Raw genomic sequence first — 25,065 nt, forward strand, 5'->3', positions numbered from 1 at the left:
TATATACGATAAGACAATGACAATCCTTTCTATTTCAGATGCAATAAAAATACTTGAAACCGGAGAAATTCGAATCAGTGACGGCAAACTCATATTTGGTGAATCTTTGGTAGATCCTATTATATATGTAGACAGTGAGCTAGAAGTAGTTTTCAACATCGGACCTAAATATGGATCCAACGATCCTGCTACATGTGATGAAATGTGTGTTCGTTGGCAACAAAGTCTTCAAAAGTTTACCGATTTAATAGTATTCCGTACCTTAGGTGAAAGTTTCGATGCAAGCACTGCTAAAAGTTATGCTGCAAGCCTGACCGCTCACTCCAAGAATACTACCGGATTTTACAATCCATCTAAAGTGTATCAGAAGCGAGGGAGCGAGGCACAGGGCGTGGCGTATTTTAAATTTCGGTTTAAAAGAGGGGGAAATCACGATTTCGCTACATGTATTGATATGGTTCAAGAAATTGACTGTGGTTTTAAAGCAGTGAGCCCATTGCCAGTCCGAGAAAATCCTGCTATTGTACCTCGTAATATCAGGAAAGGTAGTAAGATAGAATTCTTAGCATTTAAACCGCGCTTAAATAAACGTGCTCTTTCTTTCACTGTTGAGAGGTTATTTTGTGCTGCGCCTAATAAACCAGAAATTCAAGATGCGGAAGAACTAGTCGACTTAGAAAGATTAGGCGAGATATATAAACAAATAAATGCTGCCAAAAAATTATAGTGGATTTTGATGACCTATCATAGAATAATTATTTTTTCATTTAAAAAATTTTAGGATAGTATATATCATAAAGATTATTATGGCCCGTCGATTACATACAGCATTCAAGGGAGCAGTTTTACGAAAAGAATTTCCTGAAGTCAAGCGAGTCGAGGATATCGGGGAGCTGGTGGATATTGAAGGTATGGCCAAAGAAAGAAAGATGTACTCTGTTTATACTGAAATGGAAGTCAAATTATCGGATCCGAAAACTGGTAATACACAAAATCGTACATTGCCTGTTAAATTAAAAGATACATACACAAAAGATGTAGGAGGGTCGGATGTGAAAGAATTATTAGTAAAACGCTACGACGATATGCTTGATACAATTGAAGCTGTTGAGGGTTCTGGTCTCGTTCTCGAGGAGATACTTAATTTTGAAGTAATTCTAGTAGAAGTTTTACTCGGGGCCGGAACGGGGGCTGGCGCAGTCCAACTTCCCGGATGGTTAAAAAATAAGCATTGTGTGAGCGAACTTATTCTACCTTCTGGCAGCGAGAATTGTTTTCAGTATGCCGTCGTAGCAAGTATAAAGTTGAGCGATCCCGAGTTTCGCAAAAAGAAATGTGGCCAGGTAAGGAGATAATTGAATACGTTTGACAAATTTATTGCTGACTACTGTTGGGATGAGGTACCATTTCCCACGCCCGCCGATCTGACTGTGTTCAGGCGCTTCGAGCAGCAAAATCCGGGCACGAAACTTCAAGTGTTTCAGATCTATGAGTCCGATCCCGCCCCGTCCGACATAACTGTGTTATATAGCGGAACCCCTGACGGCGGAGCGGATCAAATAGCAAATATATTACTGATAGTTGGTGAAGATGGGAACGGGGGTCACTTCGTGCCAATTACTTCGTTAAATCGCCTTCTTAATTCTCATACTAATCGCAAGAATGAGCGCAGACGGAAGTGTATGTACCCGGTTTGTAAAAGAGGTTTTAGTCAACAGAAGAATTAGAAATACATCAGGTGTACTGTGGAAAAGACACTGCTCAGCCAGTTTTTCCTAAGGAAGTATGTCAATTTGAAGGACATAAGAAGAAGGTTCCTTCCCCCTACGTCGTGTATGCAGATACTGAGGCAATTATTGAGAAGGGGACCGGCCGACACATTCCAATTTGTCTTTCATATGTTATGGTGGAACGATGGGGACTGGACAGTAAGCCAAAAGTTTATGGTTACAGAACATTCACGGGTCTCTCCTGTGTTACAGACTTTCTAAAAGATATGAAGAAAAGGGCTGAGAATTATTCGAAATCGTATTATTGGAAAATAAAACCGATGAAAGATCCTTCTAATTACAACGATCCAGTCTGTATTGCCTGCGAGGCGCCCGCCGGATACCGAGTAGTGAAGGATCCTACGACTTTTTATTGTGAGGGATGCCGTCCGTCGAGAACCATTCCTATCTACTTTCACAACCTCAAGGGATACGATGGTTCTTTTATTTTAAAAAAGTTACATGAAATCGATACCGACACTGGAGGGGGTCCCGGACCAGAGCCAAATATCATAGCTAAGACGAGCAATGGTGGAATTATGGGTCTCTCGAAAACATTTATCTTTAGTGCCTCAATTGTTGTTGGTGGAGAGTGGCCGAACCGGAAGAGGGAGATAAAGAAACGTTTCTTTTCTATAAAGTTTATGGACAGTGCTCAGTTGATGTCGGGGTCGCTCGCGAAGTTGGCAAAAACTGTGCCGGACCACGGATGGACGGCAGTACCACTTTCGTACCCGGACATTCAAAGGGCGAAAGGTTTCTTCCCCTACGAATATTTAGACTCGGTTGACAGACTGGGAGAGGAGGAGCTCCCGGAGAGGGACAAATTTTATAGCGAATTGACGGAAGAGGGGATTTCTGAGTCTGATTACGAACATGCTTTGCGAGTATGGGGTGAAGTTGGATGTAAGACGATTCATGATTATATGGAATTCTATTGTGAGACTGACGTTCTCCTTCTTGCAAATATATTCGAAAATTTCCGTGACACATGTTTAAAAGCATATAGGTTAGATCCAGCCCACTATATGTCAGCGCCCGGCTTGACATGGGATGCTATGTTACTTTACACAGGTAATAAGTTTGGGCTCATTCAAGATGCTGAGCAGATGAATTTCGTACAGACGGGAATCCGAGGTGGCATCAGCCAGTGTAATATTCATTATTTACAGACAAATCATCCGGCTTATGCAACAGATGAGATAGGTGGGAACTGGGATCCGGATAAACCATTGTCCGAAATAAAATATCTCGATGCAAACAATCTCTACGGCTGGGCAATGAGTCAGGCAATGCCCACGGGCGGACTTCATTGGATGACGATGGAAGAATTGTTAGAATGGTCTGCTCAGAATGGCGGAGCAGGATTTGATTGGGGACCCGGCGCTAGATTTCCTCCAAGTTTTCTAGAAGTAGACTTAGAATATCCAGTCGAATTACATGAAGAACACAGCGATTTGCCATTAGCGCCACATCACTATGAATTTCCGAGGCAGGGCACTCGACTGATTACAAGTGTGTTGGATAGAGAGTCCTACGTCTTACACTACAAGTTGCTGGAATTCTATCTTCGGATGGGAATGAGATTGATTAAGGTGTATCGGGCGCTCGCATTTGAAGAGGCAAAGTGTCTCAAACAATATATTACTTTAAAGGCCAGGGCTGGGTATAAATAGCAACCTCCCCCTGTTGGAGTTAGTTTATGCAAAGCGTGGCTTGGGTGGCGTCACGCTCGATCGCTCCGTAAAAACCATGCCAAAATGGTCACAGGCGAAGAACTTAGGCGTCCATGCACATGTACCTAACTATGAATGTCTTGTGATTGAATATATAGATATTTTGTTTTGATTTGAGCATAAATAAAGCTGATTTTGGTCGATGAATGTATTTCTCTTTGTCTTCAACTTGCGTGGCAAGCGGCCACAACAAAGGTCTGCAAGCTGTCAATCAAAAAAGGACGCGATACAGGTGTGAATCGGTAAACGTTTGCGATGTCAACATGTTAGGTACGCACAGCCATGTAATTAGATGGGGCGACCGCAGTGCAGAGCCGCATGCACAGGCACTCTTTAGCTGGGTAGTCTGCTAAATAGATCGATTTTCAGCTCTATCTATCGATCCCGTAGTCGATATGCCCACCTATTAAAACACCCATTTAGATTGCAGTGCCGGCATGTCGACTACGGGATCGATAGATCGAGCCGAAAAGCGAGCAGACTACCCAGCTCGAGCCCCTGTGACTGCAAGTATGCCACCCAAGCCATAGCGCGTTCTCGCGTAGATGTCGTACACGCCGCTATTTCCGATCGTTTCTTCCACAGAACTAGTCATTTAAAGTTCAGATTCAAGTTCTTTTAGATTTTTCTGTCGTGAAAAGTATTATTAGGCCTATTATCGTCTTGCCGTTTTAAAACATTTTTGATGACCTAAACGACATCGTGTGTTGTTCCATTGCCATGGACACAACTTCTGGCGCAATCAACGCGAACCTAAGTTGCGGTTTGTGCACGTGTCGCCCAATCTGCGTTGTCGTAATTCACACAAACTAAATGTCAATCACTGACTTTTTTAGATACATTTGTGACGTTCTTCTAAGATTCACTTGCCGACCGTGCAGTACTTCAAAATCACTTATGCGGCCTCGCGAGGTAGACAAACTTTTTTGGCAGATAGTTTGTGGAGTGATCGCTGTAAATATGAGTATTTTACGGTAATATTTGCACTAGCGCAAACAAGGCATTGTGCATTTTCGCGAGCCAGAGCGTTATTTCCGCTCCGTAGACCTACGCACAAGTCAAGCAAAGCTGTTGCCGTAAAGAGGTGCGTTGTTTACGACGATGGGCATTGTGTAACTCTGAGAAACGACGTTGTGGTGATTTACGACGGCGCCACGAGGGCCAGCGTGAGTGGGATCGTCTGAGAACAGAGAATCGACGACTCGATGTGATGATTAGAACGATGTTTTTTGACACAAGATCTAAACATAAGCGTTATGATGAGGAAAAACGCCGTAGATGTTATCTCCCGAAGTGGAAAGCACAGTGGCCTTCATATGTGGCCTTGAAATATGACGGTTCCAAAATGTTTTGTTCATCGTGTCTCAAATACCCCATCATTGCCAAACCACTGGGAAAGCGAAATGCTTTTCTTGACGGATGCGGCATGTTTCGCGTTGAATCGATAAGGTCTCACGCGTAATAGTCAACCGCATTTGGACCTTTTGGTGCATCACAGATGAGATCGTGACGGGGACAATGATTGTGGAAATTTTGTGGGTCCCGCTGAGCCCGATACGGTTTCACTTGCCAACACCCTGATCGCATACACTCGCAATGCGTGAACCGAATGACGACGACCAGCGACAGAAACTGACCAATCTTTTTACGACGGCATTTATGCTTGCCAAACACGGGAAGCCGATGTATGATATGCCCGGATGTATGTACCTTCATTGATGTTTGACCTGCGTACAGCCTACAGGTCTGTGTGTTCCCGGCGTTATACAGCCTCTTGTGATGGGGGGGGGGGCGTATAACGCCGGGAACACACAGACCGTACGCAGGGCTACTTCAATGTGAACTTTTGAGAAAAATCCGCGTCAACATCGGCGAAAATTACTAAAATAAGAAAGCCCTGAAAGCGGCTACGGAATTCGCTGCAAGTATTTTGGTCCTGATTATTACAAATGGAGGACAAGTAAAATTTTTGTGAGGACAAGTGAAATTGAAAATCCACTTGTCCGACGGACGAGTGAAGTGGAAAAAAAATTGTCAAGCCCTAGTAATAACGTCGTTAGTTGCAGCGGCGGCGTGGTGTTGTACCTTTGTCATTACAGTTGAAGTCGTTGAAGTACACCTGTTATTGCTACAAGCACCGCGGCTTCACGAAACGTTGTTTCTCAGTGTACTGGTCTCGCCGTTATATTCAGTTACGTATAATCTGTTGTTGCATGTCAACACATTGGCCTGTTTACAACCTCCTGTGCACACTAATCGTGACCGTAATTTGCAAAGACATAAACATTCGATCCCGCCCGTGAATGTCAAAGGTGAACGGCATTAACTTGATCCCGGGTATCAAGTCCCTGGCCTTTAACACTGAAATGAGGACAAAGGGGACAACAGATTTTGAAAAGAATTTCTATAAGCTGATGAATAATGCAATGTTCGGTAAGACAATAGAGGATGTTCGAAAGTACAGAGACTTTAAATTTGTTTCGGACTGGAATGGTACGGATAGTGGCCGTAAAAGATTCAGAAGTATAATCCAAAGACGAAACATATAACTTTCATAACTAGTGAAGAGGATGGAGATTCCTGCGACAGTGTCCTACTGGAACTGAAAAGGGAAAAATATGAATATAAAAAGCCAGTTTTCATTGGCGCGGCAGTACTGGAACTTTCTAAGCTGCTTATGTATGAGAGACATTACAATTACTTTCGAAAAAACTTCCCTGGAATACGATTAGCCTACATGGATACTGACAGTTTTATTTACAGTGTGCCTCTTCCTTCCCCGGACGTAACTTTCAATGATATAGTTCGGGAAGATGTGGAAAAGAATGGTAAGGAGTCGATATATGATACTAGTGGGATGAGCGGCCCCGATTTTCCGAAGATTAATAAAAAGGTGATAGGTAAATTTAAAGATGAGTTGAATGGTGTACCTATTCTTGATTTTGTCGGCATACGCTCGAAAGTGTATGCTTTTCGGACTCCAACTTCCGAGACGAAAAAAAATAAAGGGATAAAAGATGTTTGTGTTAGAAAACATTTGAACTTTGAAGACTATAAGGATCTGTTTAAAACTGGGAAGGAGCCCGAGCGGGCACAATTTGTACAGTTTGTACGGAAAAAGGCTGGAGAAATCCGTAGTGAAAAGCGTAGTAAAATCATGATGGCACCAATGATATCAAGCGTGTGCAGTTATGTGATCTGGACACGGGCGAATGGCTGGCAGAAACAGATCCGATAGGAATAACCTACGTTACGGTTAAAATATTAAAGAATCTAATTTAGTATTCTTAATGTCGACCATTGCATCACTGATAACATAAACGTGGGCAAATATATTATCATTGCGAGCATCGTCGCCAACTTTACTGAAGTGTCCATTTTATTATCTCAAGTTGAATTCCATCCTTTGTGTTCATTACTTTAAGACCATTTCCATGAAACTCAATATCTTTAAAACTACGCAGATCGATAAACAGACAGAATTTATTCTTCAAATAATCGACCTCATCTATATCAATTTCACACCAATCTTTATCTTCAGCAAAATACCGTCGTGCCTCTCGCCAAAATTGTCTTGGTATCATCTTCTGAGCGTACACTTTATTTGCAATGCCTTCGATTGATACAGACACAGATTCAATGGATGGGTTAAAGAAAAGTTCACTGTTCAGTTCTGACTGATTCTGATTTTTAGTGAAGAGTATAGTGATACCTCTAATGCTACGTCGTGGTACATTTATATTTTCATTGATAACCGTGGTTGATTCTTTGAATGGGATTGTTCTAAAATAATGTATATGCTCGTAAAGGTAACTTTTTCCACCGTTGTAATAACCAGCAGTTTCTATCGCGAGTACGGAATCAGAAATTGTTTCGTATTCCATTTGTATGTTTTTTAATTTATAATTGGGTGTAACAACATTATTACTGACAAGTAATTGGGAGGCCAACGTAATTTCCCATTCGATATGACTCCCTAACGCTTTGGATATGCAACCCCATGGCCTGATATGAGGGGATGAGTGAGACGAATAGCATATTTTGTTTTATATGTGTCGAAAAGTAAAAGATCGTCCCATTTTGAAAGCCTGTCGGCATTTGCATCGGCCGCGCCACTTCTCAATTTTCTTAGATTTTCGTTCTGAATTCCGTACAGTGTCATGTTCGTTCTCTCCTTTTTATGTTTGAAGAGATCGCGATAACATTCAATAAGGTTATATTTATTCAAATTGAAAAGTGCCTGACCCTCAAATGTGAGAACCATACGCTCCACCAAATTTTTTGCAACATTTTGTACTACTCGGTTATCTTCATGTCCCGTTACTTCGAGATCAAAAACCAGGTCGAAAGTGTTAGGAACTAGTACTACTCCGCTTTCTAACTTTGGACATCGTATGATAAGTGTCTGGCCTGGATCTGCCTCACTTGGATTATTAGCAATCACATGATGAGTTCTTTCTGACTTCTTTCCCTTCGATATTCGGTTGGTGAAATTCGGTAATAATGTTCTATCGTACCCCATTTTTCGTGTAATGTATATAGTAGTGAAGAAAAAAAGAAAATTACAGTTAAAAGAAAATTAATCACATCTTAAGTTTCACTTCGTGTATATAATGACTTAGAAGAAAAAATTCAAATCACATCTTTACATAAATATTTCCGTCTGCCTGAAATATAAATCGATTACCTGTGTCGCGAATCAATCGAAGGACCCAATATTCTTGGAGATGTTGGACTTCCATTTCATCGTCGACGTCAATCTCCTGAAAGACGTTTATGAATTCTAGTCGCTTAAAGAAGTTAGTCTTTTGACATTCTTTAATGAAAGCTAAAATGTTATGATATAGATTATCATCTTTGAGTCGGACACCTGGATTTGCCCGAAGTATATGTCGATTTACCCGTCGGAGTTTACACCATTCCAATTCGACAGAGAAACCAAACAGGTCTTTATTTTTAGAAAGAAACTTTGCAATATTCTTTTCACCAAACATGTCGATGCCGTATTAATACATAATTTTATTTATAATGACTAATGTTAATCCAGTTAAAAATATCCATAGCTGTTCTCCAACAAATCCGACCACCGATCCTGCTGTTTTAATAGAAAACTGACAAGGGAACCGATTAAACCTGGTATTGCAGCAGCACTTTTTGCGGCCAAGGTTTTTAACCATTCACCAAATTGCTTTACAATTTCTTTCGCTTTTGTGTATACTTTGGGTGGACCTGAACCTCCTGTGTTTGCTCCAGTTCCTGCTCCCCTCCTCCTTTAGTCACAGCTAGGGCAATTGTTGATATTGTCATTCCAAGGGCAGTCAGTATTGCTGCTATTGTAAACCATTTCGTTTAAATAACTCTGTCAGCTTCAGTCTCAGTGATAATTCTGGATCAGAAATTACATCACGAAGAGACCTAGTCGTAGCCAGACTTTCACGTGCCCCGCTAATCTTACCATTTTCGTATTCAATTCGATTGTCAATTTTAGCTTCTCTTGTTATGAGTTCAGCTAGTAGTTTCTCAGCTTTTTCTTTTGCTTGGGTCCGTTCTACAGGAATTTCCTTTAACTGTTTTTCAACTTCTCTTTTCTCTAGCCTTATTTTAACTTTTTCATTGTTAAGGTCGCTAATACGCATATTCGCAATCCTTAATTCATCATTAATAGCTCTATATTCAGGGTTTAGATTGTTCCATTGTTCGATTTTATTTTCAAAAGCTTGTATTTTATCTGCATTACCAGAAGCATCTTGCCGTAAGAATGTCAGTTCATCTTTGTATATACCCATGTCTTCTGGCGTCATCTTCTCAGCCGGTATTTTATCATTTTTCACATCTTCAAAATACAATGTACGACTCACATATTCGGGCTCTGCGCTAGAGTGATATTCGACTCCACTCCATCTGTATACTTTATTTACGAATTCAGAACCTCCTGCCTTCTTTTTTAATGTGGATTTCTCTAAAAATCTACTTCCTTTATCTGTTGTAACTCTGATTTCTTTATAATACAGTTCACCACCTTCAATCTTAGCATTTAAAATCAATTCGGTTCGTGCATCCGGATTAGTAATCCTATATTTGTCTAAGAGTCCTTCAGCCATATTTTTTGTAATTTCTCTTCTCTGTTTAATTAAAATATCCACCTGTGGGCTATCCACTGAAGGATCTGGGTTTGCAAAAGTATCATCGGTAAAAGATGTTTCAGCAGTAACATCGTCATCATTCAAATTTGTTTCAACCAATTTATCGAGTTCTATATCTTCTCCTCCTTCTGCCATATTGTCTCTCTATATTACTACAATTATTTTTATCATCCCTTACAAATACAGTAAAAAATGCACATCTCAGTTGTTGAAAGTGTTGAACAATTGGCCGACTATATTGAAAGAACTAGCGCTGCATATCGCCGCAGTTACAAATTAATGGGTCGAATTGATATGGCTCTTAATGTGACTAAGGGAATTCTTGTAAGTTCTGCTGTAATAGCGGCAATTCCAACAGTTCCGGTACTGTTAGCCTTAACTCCTATACCTGGTGTTGTTATTGATGTAATACAAGGGAAAACGGGAGTATCAAAAAGGCGAGAGAAATATAAACATTATTACGTTCAATATAAACAGCTGCTTACACAAATACAAGAAAAAGGCGCAACAACAGAAAACGGGTCAGAACTTATTCAGAACATTTTCAAGCAGGCACTAGAAATTCAAAAACAAGAAGGGTTTAGTCCGCCGCTGGAACGATACCTAAGACATTATGGATTAAATGGATATGAAAGTTAGTTAACGAGATCGTTCAGAAACCTATCGGAACGATTTTTCTGAAAACTGTAGACTTTCAGACCTCTGAAACCACATGACAAGTTGCTAAGCAACCGGAACGGTATTGCAAAAGTCCCACTGGAAAAGGTATTGCGCAACATCCCTGCGGTTCCGGTAGGGTATGTAGCTGCGCATAAATTACATGTGCACTGTAGAGGCCAACCACTGACCGTACAAGTAGTACAAGGTCCAGTAACTTCTGTTGATCACGCCAGTGTTAAAAAATTGTTCCAATAACTATATCACGCACTCCTAATTCACTCATTCAGGGCTTCTGGACTCCAATCCATCTGTAGAGCTTGAAAGTGCCAGTCTGTGTTGAAGAGTCTCCAGCCATTATTGAAATGTGGCTATTTCTTTCTATACAGATGTTGAAATACCAGGAAAAACACTGACGTCAGTTTCCGGTAGCTATTACAATGAGTAATCTGTCAATGAGTGACGTCAGTGCCGACTGTCCACGTACGTGAGGTCATCCTCACTTAATGTAGGGGACCTACCAGCAGCTTTTTTTTCATGTTTATACATACTCCACTGGATTATTTTTAGATAACCATCTAGTAGCCATATCAATAACAAAGCCCGTTCCGTCTCCACGGTTACCGCATATTGGAGCAGTTCTGGGAATTACTTTTTAGTATATATTGATGTTAGGCGCAGTCATAGCGCTGAGTGACCTTACTCAGGGATGTAGGAAAAACAAGATTTGTCCCAATTATACACTATTATTTTACTACTTATATATATATATATATATATATATATATATATATATATATATATATATATATATATATATATATATATATATATATATATATTACTTTAAAATATCAAACATATTTTCAGCATGCCATTGAGTTGCATGACTTTCATATATCACATATATCACATATATATATCAGAGATATCTGGATGTTTAATATATTTCGGCGCGCCCTTCGGGCACAGTAGTTTTAAATATTAGAGATATTAATCATTATGAAATCTGCAGTTCATATGAAAAGCATCACAAGTTCCTGATTCTTTTCATTTTTCTGTATGAGAATTTAGTATAAGTAAGCAAAATGCACTGATATTTCACAATCACAGTTTTCTTACAACAGCACTGTAATACAGAATACTGTATTCAAACTTCAGAATTGACAGTTTTAGGTTCCTATCTTACAACTTCTATGAGAACAGTTTCATTACTGTCGTTTGCAGATAAGAACGGACAGTGAAATTGATCGAAATGTTATCACACTTGTGTAATTGGTTTGTAAAGTTGTTTCAAAATTTACTACATGATCGGTAACTTTAGTTGAGTTGCGGCAAACTAAAGATAGATTATAGTGTTGTTTCACAGTAGGCTTCTGCTGTAACTGTTGATATAAAGCAATAAAGAAGACACTGATTAGTGTCTGTGTGTGTAGAGTAAAGATTGTCTTACTTTCTATCCCGTACATTTCGACAACTTTCTCACTTATTATTTCTGGCGTATGTACACCTCTTTTCCTGTAAATCCTGATTTTTTTTGGCAAAGAACTTCTACACAACAAAGGCAACAAGAGTCCAATGACAACTAGACTCTGACTTGGCTGTGATATAATGTAACTCAAAGCAGCATATAAGGAATGTAATATGAGTCTGTGTATGTGAAGTGCACTTTAAAGCGTACTCCCTGGAGTGTGTTTATTATGGGTCCATAAAAGCTCTTTGATTTTCACCGCAGTTATAACAAGTCAGTGCAACTTCTGAGACAAGTTTTGGAACAACTTCACAAAGCAATTACACAAGTGTGACAACTTTTAGATCAATTTCACTGTCCATTCTTATCTGCACACCAGTGTAAAACACAGAATAAATGAATGTTTAAAATACACCCCGACAATTTTAAAATATTATATATATATATATATATATATATATATATATATATATATATATATATATATAAAATATATATATATATATATAATATATATATATATATATATATATAACTATTGAATTTATATTCTACTTTTGTTTTAGATAGATATATATATATGAACACAGGAACATTCGACATAAAGTTGTTACCAATAATAGAATATTGATCGATAAAGATATTGTTTTTAAATCACTGAGAAGCAACAAAATTCTGAAAAGCCCAGGCCCCGATAATATTAGTTGACAGCTGTGTGAGATATTTTAAAACATTTTCCAGCTATCACTTGACCTCCAAAAAGTCCCTTTATTAAAAATTTACAGATGCACAGATATTGCTAGTTTTATATTGGAAAGAAATGTTCATAGTTTTCTCACATTCTAACATGTAGAGTGAATCAACATTTGTCACAAAATCAAAAATACTTTTTCTTCTAGACACATGTAATTGTTACCTTCTGCTTCAGGCAAAGTAAATTTTTACAAATTATCAAAGATGTATAAATGTACTAATATAGTTTGTTTAGAGGGGGAAATTGTTAATATTTTGCCCAGTAGATTCCATTTTTTTGAAATTTTAGGGGGAGCAGTGTGTCGACAACATCTTGCCTTTTTATAGTTGCATGCTGCGGAAAAAATGATGACCCTCCCCAAAGGCATGCGTGAAATTTCGTGACCTTTCGGAAGTGCTTCCGCAAAAATAGCGAGGCCCCAAAAAACGGCTATACCTCATGTTATTTCTGTCCCGTCCCCAAAAACTTGGCTAAAGAGGTCAAATGATATCAGTTAAGCTGCTTGAAGCAACTTGTTGTATTTCAAAATTAATTGATGTCTGACTTCATATACAGAATGAGTTATGAAAATTAAAGTGCAGCATGACAGACCAACTAAAATTCAATAGTGTATTCCGCACCATCACCGTATTGCATAGACTATTTCACTCCTGTAGGAATGAAATGTCTACTCATAACATAGTTACATCAAAAGGAGAATGTTAATCATCACCTTCTTTATGCTGATGATGCTTTTTCCGATCGTGCTTGGAACGACCTTCCTCGGAGGGACCAGTAGGGTTTCCATTGGATCCATTCCCCTCTTGTGTATTCTCACCTGAAGTATTATGAACTCAGGCTATTACATATATCTAGAAATATTATTTTAATTAAATAAGAGAGCCGTTACAATATCCTTTACGATATACAAAAACTGAACAATTATGTGCACAAGTGCACGAGATTACTGATTTTATGTGACACTGAGAATTATAAAGGATGTATATGAGTAATGCAGGATAATTGAGAATATTACCAGTACTTACATGTTTTTTCATGAGATTCCTGGGCATATACATGATCCAAGTTATCTGTACTCGACACGCTATCAGCTTCTGCATTGCCTTTGTCTTCTATGCCTTCAATTTGAGACGGTAATCAAAAAACGTAAACTGATTTTGTCTACTTACAGTCCCGCTAGCAGTAATTCTTGAAACTTGTTGACAACAAAATATCTTCCTATTTTCTCCTATTTTTCTCTTAATTCTACACTCTGAAAGGATGTGTTCCTTTGTGAAACGTTTGACAAGTAAACTCAAATTTTAACGGCCATTTTGATTTCCCGCCATTTTCGAACAGTACAATGTCACAGTTCAAGACATTCACCCCTATGCCTTACATTGGACTACTCTTTGAAGTCTATGTGAAGATTTCAGTCCAGATATGCAGAGTATTTGAGGTGTTTGCTTTTTCGCATGGGGCCGCGATTTAATGTTTGGGCCAACAACAGATCGCAGTGTCATCTTTATATTGTTCAAAGTTGCATATTCAGTCCCAGCTGGTAGTTAATAATAAGTGTATACACACACCTAAATCAGTACATTCTCACAAACATATTTTAGTTTGAAAGTAAAATCATAAAATAATGCTAAATGATACAGCTAGTGAGTCTTTAACATATAACGATTTACGAATTGCCATATTCGCTTCAATGGGTAAATTAAATTTATCGCATTTGGCATATCGTAATTGACATTAAGGATATCGGAATGCAAGCATGACACATGGTCACACCTCAATCACAATTTTTGTTACGCTTTGAGTTTTTGGACTGGGTCGTTTGCCCGTGAGTTTCAGCAATATTCGTTCATCCATTCCATTAAAATAATCTAAATGGGGAACAGGTTATTCAACCAGTATTCCTAAATGTCCAATTAATGGCATTGTCATACAAGCATAGCACCACCACTATGCGTCATGTAGAGCCTGAAAAGAAGGGGACACGGGCATCTACTTAGGCCACGTTTTGCAAATGTAAACACGACAGGTAAGTTGTAAGATTCATTCCATCTTCAAAAATATAATTAAACAACCGTCCCGGTAACAGATGAAGTAAATAATAGTAATCAGAATAGAATTTCAAATATGAAAGAGCATATTTATCAAATATGAAAGCATATTATCACATATGTGCATATTATTAAATATGAAAGCTAGTATATCTATGTAAGCATTAGCTTCGCTGTGAAAATAAATATTCTTAATAGACAGTACTGACATGTGTTCATTTTTCAAACTGCAGTGTACGTGCAATTTCACTTAAAGTTTGTATTGGACGCCTAGAATCTGAGGCGTACATAATGGATCAATTGATAAAATTGACTTACATGGCGTTACAGTTGTATTCGATTGATTGACTAGTTTGTCATCTTGAGACTGGCATATCAACTTAGCAAACATCATTTTCATGTTATCAGCAATCTCCTTTACTTTAATCGCCAGCCTCCCTCTCATTGCTGATGCCCTCTTAAGGTACGCAGAATACTGCAACACTGCATGTTTTATTTTATCGCCGAGAATGGTGTGGCCACTTTTCATGTCGACAACGATATCGTTTGGGTCTACATCGGGTAAATATTCCATTATGGCATTATGACAGGGAGAATACTGAGGCACTAATAATGGCGTACCGGTCGCGATCGTAGAGAGTGATAGGTTAATTGAGTTGATGGAAGATGGAGGAACGAGTAGTAAATGTGATTGCTTTAGCAAAGTGATGGCCTCCGAAGCATCGAACGATGTGTATATAACTTGGAGATGCGGATGTGGGTCAAGACTGCTTTTAATGTTGTCCTCGCGACCTTTCGGTATGGAAACAATTATCCACTTTGGAGGTGGCCTCGACATCCCGTGTAAATATTCGGCCACGTGATTCATAGCTTTTGCTACTGCAGATTCGCGCGACAACTCTGCGATGTCATTTTCGTCAACGAACATCAAAATCGTAAACTTGCCTCTTGTAGAAATGTTAGATGGGGGTTGAAATTTGAAAAGCCCTTCATCTGGTGTAAGCATTAGGGAATGATGATTTACGACCATTTCTAAACTATTATAATGAACATCAAAATCATCAAATATTTCAGATCCCATTGAAAACACGGCTTTTGCGTCCATGCTAGCGCTTATTAGTAATTTCTTCCAAATTTTGTACCGAGCTTTATCATATCCAAGAATGCTAAGCGGAGTGTCAAGTTTATATGGATTAACCAGATAAAATGATGCGTCTGGAAAAGTTTGATCTCTAATGGCTGACGCTGGAAGTGATGTCACCATACTAAAACCGAAGACCATTTTTACTCTTTCGAGTATTCTGATGCCAGGGAAGTATGTCTCATGATGATGGAGCCAGCTAATATTTTCTTCGTCGAGACGATATAGATCGGGTGGGTCCGGATAAATGAGTTTGACTTCGAATTCGCGAAATTCGTTTTGGTCGTCATCACTCACTTTGAAAGCAGTGCAATATATCGCTAACCCTACTGAATGTAAGAAATATATCAGTTGCCGAATAGCAGCAGCCACACCACCGGTGATTGGCCAGCCTAGGTACGAGCAGATGACCAGTGCAGCTGGGCGATCTTTGTTGCTGAAAATAATATAACAATATGACAATAGTATGATGACATAAAATAACAATACCTAGGGGTTATTTAACGAAGTTTAGGCGATACCGCGTCGTATTCGAGTCATGTGTCCGTATTGAAGAGTTGCAAAGCAACGAGTCAAAATGCGGACACATCACGAGAATACGACGTGGTATCGCCCAAACTTCGTGTAATAACCGCTATATCATACATGCATGCTTTGGTTATGACTGTTTTCCTATGGACGCTCCGAAATTAGCGACGAAGTAAATTGAAATCGACCTTGCTTGCTCCTGGCTGTACTTATAAAAATTGGTTGCTAAAGAGTGATGACAACCGTATCAGTTCTTGATATTATTCCGCTATTGGGCCATTCCACTTCAACGGAGGGTTTATGGAGCATTTTTAAAGCAAACAATTTAAATATTATGATGTCGACACAGGTTTTCACAATTTGAAGAAGATTTATTATTAGCTACTATAGACTATAGTCTATAGAAGCTATTGGGATGGGTATCCGTCCGGCGTCCGTCGTCAGTCTGTCAGTCTGTCAGTCTGTATGTATGTATGTATGTATGTATGTATGTATGTATGTATGTATGTATGTATGTATGTATGTGTGTATGTATGTATGTATGTATGTATGTATGTATGTATGTATGTATGCATGTATGTATGTGTGTGTGTGTGTATGTGTGTGTGTGTGTGTGTGTGTATGTATGTATGTATGTATGTATGTATGTATGTATGTATGTCCGTGCGTTTGTGAGGCGTCTGTCCACTCAAATATCTTGAGAACCGCAGTACTAAGTGATTTGACATTTGTTGTGTAGACGAAAAATATAATTATGAGAAAGCTTTTATTAATTTTTTGATATTGTTGAAAATATGCAAATTAGCGCCAAAAAAGGTGTTTTTGGTAAACATTCTTCTTCATAACCGCTGGTCAGACAGCCTTGTCTTGTTATTTGGTACACAGGTCCCTAGGGATAACCCAACTAAGATTTCTTCAAATTGTGATGAAATATGCAAATCTGTATTTTTAAGGAATTTTTGTCATTTTTGGTCAAAATTTTTTTCATCAAAACCGCTCGTCTGACATCTTTGATATTTGGTATTTGTTTCTCAAAAACTACTTGTCTGATGCCTTTGATGTTTAGTATACAGGTTCCTAGGGGTTGTCTTTGTGTGATATATTGACATTTGATGAAATCTTCAATTTTTGTATTTTGGGGGTCAACTTGGGGTCAAAATATTTGTTTCTCAAAAGTTACTCATCTGATAGCTTTGATATTTAGTATACAGGTTCCTAGGCTTTATCTTAATGTAATATATTGAAATTATAATGATATCTTCAATTTTGTATTTTTGCAGCTATTTTGCCATTGTTGGCCAGGCCTTCCTAAAATGAGCTAACAATGATATACATCTTCTTCTTCAATAAATGTGTCACAAAATTTATTCTCTACATAACACAGTAGAGCTCTGTCGACTGTTGGGTCGCTTGTTTTTTTTCAAAATAGCTGGTCAGACAGCTTTAATGTTTGGTTAACAGGTCCCTAGGATGACCTTAGTGAGATAATTTCATACACTCAGGAAATACTTAATTTTGTACCCATGTCTCTCGTAGCTTCAGGCACTTTGGCCCTATGTTTAGTTTAAATGACGGTGGATGTAAAACATAGGCTTGAGTGTGTAAAATGGGTGTGTTTTCGTGTTTTGACACATAACCTCATCCCTGCGTGAAAGTTATGAGGTCGTCAAAATTGGATCAAAATACTCACGCTACGCCAGTGTTCGATTTCAAACCCGATCGAGTATGAACAGCTGATAGCATAGAGCAAGCAACTCTGCGACATCTATGAATGCAGTGGATATAATACCCGTAACAGTCAGTTTATCTGGAAGAATTATCCGCGTCCCAAGACGTCAAATATGCAGAATTTACCATCTTAGAAAGGAATTTGTGAGCGGATTAGGGAAAATTTGAAGTGAGTACACTGTAAGCTGTAGTGTCGTAAATCGTTCGTGATTTTTTTTGCTGTACGAATAACACATTTCAAAGGTATTTCCGTCGTCTGCTCGTATATTTTCGTTCCTGGCTTGCCTAAGTAGAACTAAACTTTCTTTAACAACCTATAAAACGAAAGTTTGACTTCCCTAGATCTTACATTGTATCTGAAACCCGCACCGCTCCCGTGCCATCTGACAGGTACAAATCGGAAATATTACGTGCACCTTCAACCTTGTCTGTCGCGAGTATTTTCAGTGCGGTTGGATTTTTGTGGCTCATTTATGACTGTAAACGATGTAATTCACCACCCAGATACTTAAGCTTATCACAGGAATCTTGTCGCAAAGCGGTTCTATCATGATGCTCTGTCAACCGGTATCTTAATTTTCAACAGCGTAGACGACATGAAAACACTGCACCGTATGCCGTGAGTGGTGACAGGTGTCGGCAAATGATACAAATTTTCAATGCGTTTGTTTGTATGTTTTTGGTACAACTGTACTTGTGCCTAAGTGCAATACCCAAGAACTAACTGCAAACAACATAATTTTGAACATAATCATAATGACGTTTCGGATTGTCATTTGTCTTATTCGCACAGCTGTTTATGTACATATACCAACGAAGGTCATGCATACCAGAGAAGGTCACACGTACGCGTAGCTGTAAGTAGTTCTGGTACAGTGAAAATATAATTCGTATTTTAACATGTTAAAATACGGGTTCATATCAGTACCGTCTAAACAATAGGAGAATGGCATTACAGGCATAGCATGTATGATAAGTACATATACGTAATATGTATAATTTTAGCTTAACCTGAAAAAACAGTGAGACTTACTTATTATAGTTAAACCTGAAAAGAAACCAAAAGTACCTGATTGTGTCGCTGATGTGCAACTTGCTTATTGAGCTCGATTACAGACAAGTTTAAATCTTCGAAAATAAGTGAATTAATTAGGGAAGGTCAAAAAGCTAAACGCATAAATTTCCAGATTTCATGTTGAAAGTTCCAAACACTCTGTTTTGTTGTACCTCTGTAATTATCACTTGTAAAGATACAGAATTACAGTAATCCGATGTCAACCTAGCCGAACTTCAATTATGGAGGATTGCGTCTTATAGATGACCGGTCATCAAGTACCAACGTTATCACATTTCGCTCATAAAACTGAAAAGAAAATTATCCATAAAACTCACCCAGTAACTTCACGAGAACTACCTTCAGAAGACATGCTGTTCTATCTGCGAATGAATCACCGTAAAGAGACCTTCGACACGGTAACCGCAATCTAGGTAACGTTAATCAAAAATACAGTGCCAGTGTCAATATTTAAAAGGTGTTTAATCCAGGAGCAGCAGTGATCATAATATAGACTGACTCTGAATGATAGTAATCGTGTTAAAATGGTGGACAACCTATCAATAAATGACTTGAGGCAAATACTTTCAAGTAGATAACCGCCTTCGAAAGAAGTGGCCGAAAAATTTGCCAATACTATGTCTTTTTCAGCTAACCTGTTGACACACGTGAGCTTATGTCGCAGCGACGTCTGTCTGCGTATGTGTGTCTGTCTCTCTGTCTGTTGGCGCGATATGTTATGATTGGCTTATCGGATGAAGTCAAATCTGGTAAATAGAATAGGTTTGCAAATTGCAAGAACTGATTAGTTTTTTGGTTGGCACTGCTTGCATATTTTAAGCTTATTTGCATATTTAATGATTGTAGAGAAACGCATACACATTTACGACGGATGCAATTGCTGCATATGTTGATCACAGTAGGGTAAATCAGCTGTGAAAGATAACGGCGAATGACATGTAAGTTAATTGATAATTTGTATATTAATGAACTTTTCTAATTAGAGACATATATCTGAATCGACTTGATCAAAGGTGACAAAATTTACCATATGCCACTGAGAAACTATGATTTAACATCTTTGAAAGACGTTGAGCATTTTTACTTCGGCAATACATTGCTATATGAAGTTGTGGTACAATGACATCAGTCAAATAAATTTAGTTTTTTACCTTCTCGTGTCTATTTAAAGACAGAGAAGGTATTAGAGTTGAAAACCAATATGCTGCTGTCAAGAACTTCCGTCTGTCAAGACTTCCGTCTGTCAAGATTCGTTGACGTCATGCCATTGTGATTGGTCATATCATAAACTGGTGGGGGTGTTCATGGCTCAGGTTGAGGTGTGGGAGAACGATTTTGAGCTATGACAAAAATCAAAAGGGACTTCGCGGCATAGCCACAGTGTTAAGCCTTTCTCCAAGGTTTTTAGTTGACTACAATCTATTACAGACTACTGAGCTGACGTTAGGGGTACTCACTTTGTGTTTGCTCACTCTGTGAGCGCTAGTGTTTGGTACTGAGTTGCGTGGATATCCCCTCATGGCCTCACGTGATCTGGGCCTGTTGCATAATCTGCAGAGATGATCATATGCCTCCGAGTCTGAAAACTGTCATTGTGTAAGCCTGTCGGCATTTTCCTTGCATTTTTTTCTCATTTAATTTTGCAAAATATCGGCGAGTACCTCAATATTTCAAGATAACCCTTTCTTCCCAATCGTTTCCTGGAGTTTCAGAGTCATATGAACGAAAATGAGTGAAAGTTTTAGACAGGAAAATCGGACGTCGGCCATGTTCAATGTTTACAGTACAATCAGAAGTTTACGTGAGGAATTAACCAACAAACACAGGAGTGTTCATGATGCCCGCCCTCTAGAGGCAAATCCTCCTATATGAAGTACCACATTTGATGCTTGTGGAAAGCTTGACCACACAATGGAGCATTTAAACTTTTAGAAAATGACAAACTGAATAAGAAGGTATTCAGAAAATGTCAAATACTGAGGAAAAATGCGCATATATTCAAAATAAACAGGTTAACTGATTGGTCAGCTATAAAAAACAATGAAAATGTTTCTGATCAAAAATTTTTGAGATGCGCACATTTTAACAAATACAGAAATTATTAACATTATGAATATAAGACCAAACTATTTTTTCAGGGATGGGACAGGTTGGAAATGAGGGGTGAGAGACAAAGGCACTCCTATTGCTGCATGTGGATGCAGCCACAACATTTCATTTACAGCATACTTATTCACTGTGTTGTGTTCAAGTTCCATATTGTACTGACTGTCATACAAGGATAACATAAGCAAATCAAATCAAATTAGAAAAGGATCAATGCTGTTGTGTGGATTTTGCTGAACATGGCTGATATTTCGCCCTATATATTTGGTATCCAGCAAAGGCATATTTTGATGTAAAGTCAAAATTAACACTACATTGCTGACAATATATTTTACCGTTTCTGCATGAATTTTTCTAAATTAAATTATAGTATATTAGTACTTCAAACAGATTAAACAGTTATCGTGATGTCAACCCATAATTTTACATCACAAAGACTGTAATTCTGCCAATTTGTTTTTGTTTTTCAGTCATTTTATAAATTTTGCACTGCACAAGATGATTGAACAAATTGCAATGTTTGAATTTGTAAACTCAAAGAATAAAAATCCTTTGGTCACAGATTAAATTATTTTTGAAAAGAAATTTACTCTTAAACACTTTGAGCATATATTCTTTACACGGTCATGTATTTCAAGGAAAATATGCCTATTAAAAACAGTAATTTCTTCACTTTCAATTTTTTTCAAAACTATGACAATTATCAGCCATGAGGTTATACAAACACAAGACCAGATAAGCGTTTTTCATCATTTCCACAGGACTCTTTGGAAAATCCATTAAAAACAGTTAAAAGTGACTGGAAATGATCACTTGGTATACATTTAATTTACAGATGCCAGGTTGTGTATTTCACATGCACTCAGGTCAGTAAGGAAGTGCGTCATTACTATTTTGGACTGTTAATTCTTATTTCTGAATTGTTTAACTTTTTTCCACATTGAACTATCTTTAGGCAGTTTATACTGTAGCTTAGAATTTTTTTGATTGATGTATTTAATCATATTTTGGGTTCTTTGGGTCCATATCCCACCTCATGCCCCTACATCATCAACTATTTACCAACAACTCCATGCCAACAACCAATTACCTGACCTGGCCACACATTAGAGAAGGTACAGCGTCATTGACGGTATTTTTTTATTTCAGGTAGTTATTTATTTCTATACTATATAACCTTTGGTATTAATCTGTGGTGTATATTGTTCATGATGTTGATCATAGCAATTTCCATAAAGTTGCAAACATGTGGCAAAGGTTTACTTTGTTAGATCAACACTAAAATTTTAAATCTTGAATGTTTGAATATGAGACTTAAGTTCTGCACACTTCCCATCACGTTGTGTAATGAAGAGGTAATAAATTGTACTTGTCAATAGTCTCAATTTACATCCCTAGATCGAGTTGGTAGTCGTTTTAGTGCTAGTAATATTATGGAATTATTGTATTTGCATTTAAAGTTAGGAGAATCGACTTAGATGAATATTTCATGATGTGTCTTCTATCTCTTAAACGACGAAAAGACAGAAAATATTCAATTAGATAACCTTTCTACTTGCATGTTAGTAATTGTTCATATTTAGTTTTTCTACACTCCGTGAATAAGCTTATTATAAATATCTCTTCCAAACTTTCATTTGTTCAATGCAGCCAGGCAAAGTTGTACAGTAAACAATAACTGATAACATTGCTTGCTCAACTAAGTCAGTCAGACAACCCAGGCTCGAATAATTTTCGAGACAAAAACCATCAATCAATGGCGCTAATGTATCAAAGATGTCTCTCTGTGTGTAGGTATGCCCAGAGACCCTAGAGAAAAAACTCGTATCTTTTAAAATTGCAGATCCTCTGCAGCTTTGATTGATTGAAGTGAGTCAACAATCAGTGTTATCATTCGTCCCTAAAGTTTTGACGACTTCATATTGGCCAACATTTTCATTCAAATGTATGGCACAGTACCATGCAACTGACCTTTTAAAGCTAATCACTATATATAATCACGTGTAGGTCTTAGCAGAAATTTGATTCTTTTCATTACAGGTTAAATTTATAGCATAAAAGGCAGCTCTGCTATCGACACGTACAAGCAACAACAATCATACCAAACATGGACATGTTGTACTGCTAAATGCCAAAAAGGGGTCAAAGAACTTTAATTTTGTTGGTTAATATGATGAAGTCAGAAAGATTGTAAAAACTATAGATTGGTAATTGAACAAACAAAATCTTTTTAGAGTGGGGATTTGGCCGAGCGATTTTGACTGTGATGTGTTCACTTGGTAACTTGGTGCTGTACGTTGTGAGTTCGAATCCATTTGGCAATGAATCGACTACGCTCCCCCCCCCCCCCGCCTCCCGTTTCAATGCAACATCTTATTATAATTGTCATTTTTTCCAGGCATCAGGCAATATTCACAAGGACATGTAGCTTATAAACAATGAGAGTCACGCTCTTAAAAATGTAGACCAACTGCACTATTGATTTTACCGATTCACTGGTCTTTTCAGAACCTGGTTGATTATGGTAAAGTTAACGTCATGATTATCAACACTTTGTGCATTGTACATTCAGGCTAGACCAGACGTCTAGTCTGAATACCGTGTACCAACTCGGTGATCGAAAACACTTCATCAAGTGTGTGTACCAGACCTATTTGATAATACGGTAGTTTCAGTACCCAGTACAGTACCCAGTCACCTAGCGGAGAAGCCACAGACAAAACCGCTCGGCCAAATCCCAAATTACAAAAAAGATTGGTTCAATAACCGAGCTCACTGTGACCTCTCCACACGCCGGAGAGTTCGTGAAGCACTCACGCTCGTACGCTCACTTTCACACATCGCACACAAACTTTATCGAAGCGAAGCAATGAATACAACGCTTAAACTTGGCGAAAGACAGCCTCGGGGACAATTCTGTCCACCAGCAGAGCTATCAACCCAGGGTAGAAAATACGGTGGTTTCAATCGGGTTCGAACTCACAACGTACGGTACCCAGTCACCTAGCGGAGAAGCCACAGACAAAACCGCAAAAAATAGGTATTATTTGCAGCAACAATGGTGTGGGCGCATTAGTTCACAACATTATCTAGCATTAACGTTTTGGGAGTATCACTTACCATTTACTGAACAAAATACCACGAAAATTTTGAGCACCTTAGGTCCGAATATTACTTTTGTTAAAGCAAGAGGCATTGCTATCCACTAGGAGAAGTAAATAAGAAATGTTGCAAATTCTGGCGTGCAATATTTCACATTTAGAAATATGCTATATGAAGGAACTGCGAGTGATGACTCGTGAATTATTGCAGAACATGCAACAAACGTTGACCAGAACTGCAAGCTTTCGGATGTAACTCTACTATGTCAAAGTTAACCGTACCTAGCGATGCTAACTGGTTCTCAATAGTATCCATTCATGAGGTTCTAAAAACGCATGATAACACTTGTTTTACTCCAAAGTTTTGTCTGCACGTCGGTCGCTTCATATAATGAGTGATTTATGTAGGTCATCAAGGTTATCTTTGGCAGGGCAGTGGAGCAATCCATACCCTAAAGTTCATTTTCTTTGATGATATCAGTATTTAAAGAGTCGGCAGGTGTGTGTTTTTATAAACCACAATCAGTCCTTACATGAAATTTTGCTGTTAGTGATTCAATATCTGCATAGAAATAGTAAAAGCAAGACATGGCACATTTCAAAGTTCTGAATTACTCTATGTAGAATGGTATATGAGCTTAACTGTTGAAAGATCATGCCGGGTCATGTTTCTAAAGCATATACCCATACATCATCATAACGCTAATGACTAGATTAGTATGAAAAATAAACACAACGCTGGTATCGTCAGAGTTTATTATACGAAATTTGTAGCCTTCTTTAGCAGTCTAACAGTTGTGTCAAAACA

General features: G+C 38.3%; 1 protein-coding gene and 1 long non-coding RNA gene across 2 annotated transcripts in view; one reads left to right on the forward strand and one right to left on the reverse strand.

Annotated features, from left to right (window-relative positions):
• The window catches only part of LOC139127390 (uncharacterized), a 54,335-nt gene extending 38,185 nt beyond the window's left edge, over positions 1–16,150 (reverse strand). Inside the window, exons 1-3 of the mRNA XM_070693306.1 lie at positions 14,897–16,150; positions 13,556–13,648; positions 13,243–13,347 (exon numbers count right to left, since the gene is read on the reverse strand). Coding sequence (XP_070549407.1) covers positions 13,243–13,347; positions 13,556–13,648; positions 14,897–15,860 — 1,162 coding nt within the window. The 5' untranslated portion in view covers positions 15,861–16,150. The remainder of the gene's footprint in view (positions 1–13,242; positions 13,348–13,555; positions 13,649–14,896) is intronic.
• LOC139127391 (uncharacterized) overlaps positions 1–25,065 on the forward strand; it is an 85,947-nt gene that overhangs the window by 40,406 nt on the left and 20,476 nt on the right. The window lies entirely within an intron of this gene.

The sequence above is a fragment of the Ptychodera flava genome, unplaced genomic scaffold (genome assembly GCF_041260155.1).
Source record: "Ptychodera flava strain L36383 unplaced genomic scaffold, AS_Pfla_20210202 Scaffold_31__1_contigs__length_3010019_pilon, whole genome shotgun sequence".
NCBI lineage: Eukaryota > Metazoa > Hemichordata > Enteropneusta > Ptychoderidae > Ptychodera > Ptychodera flava.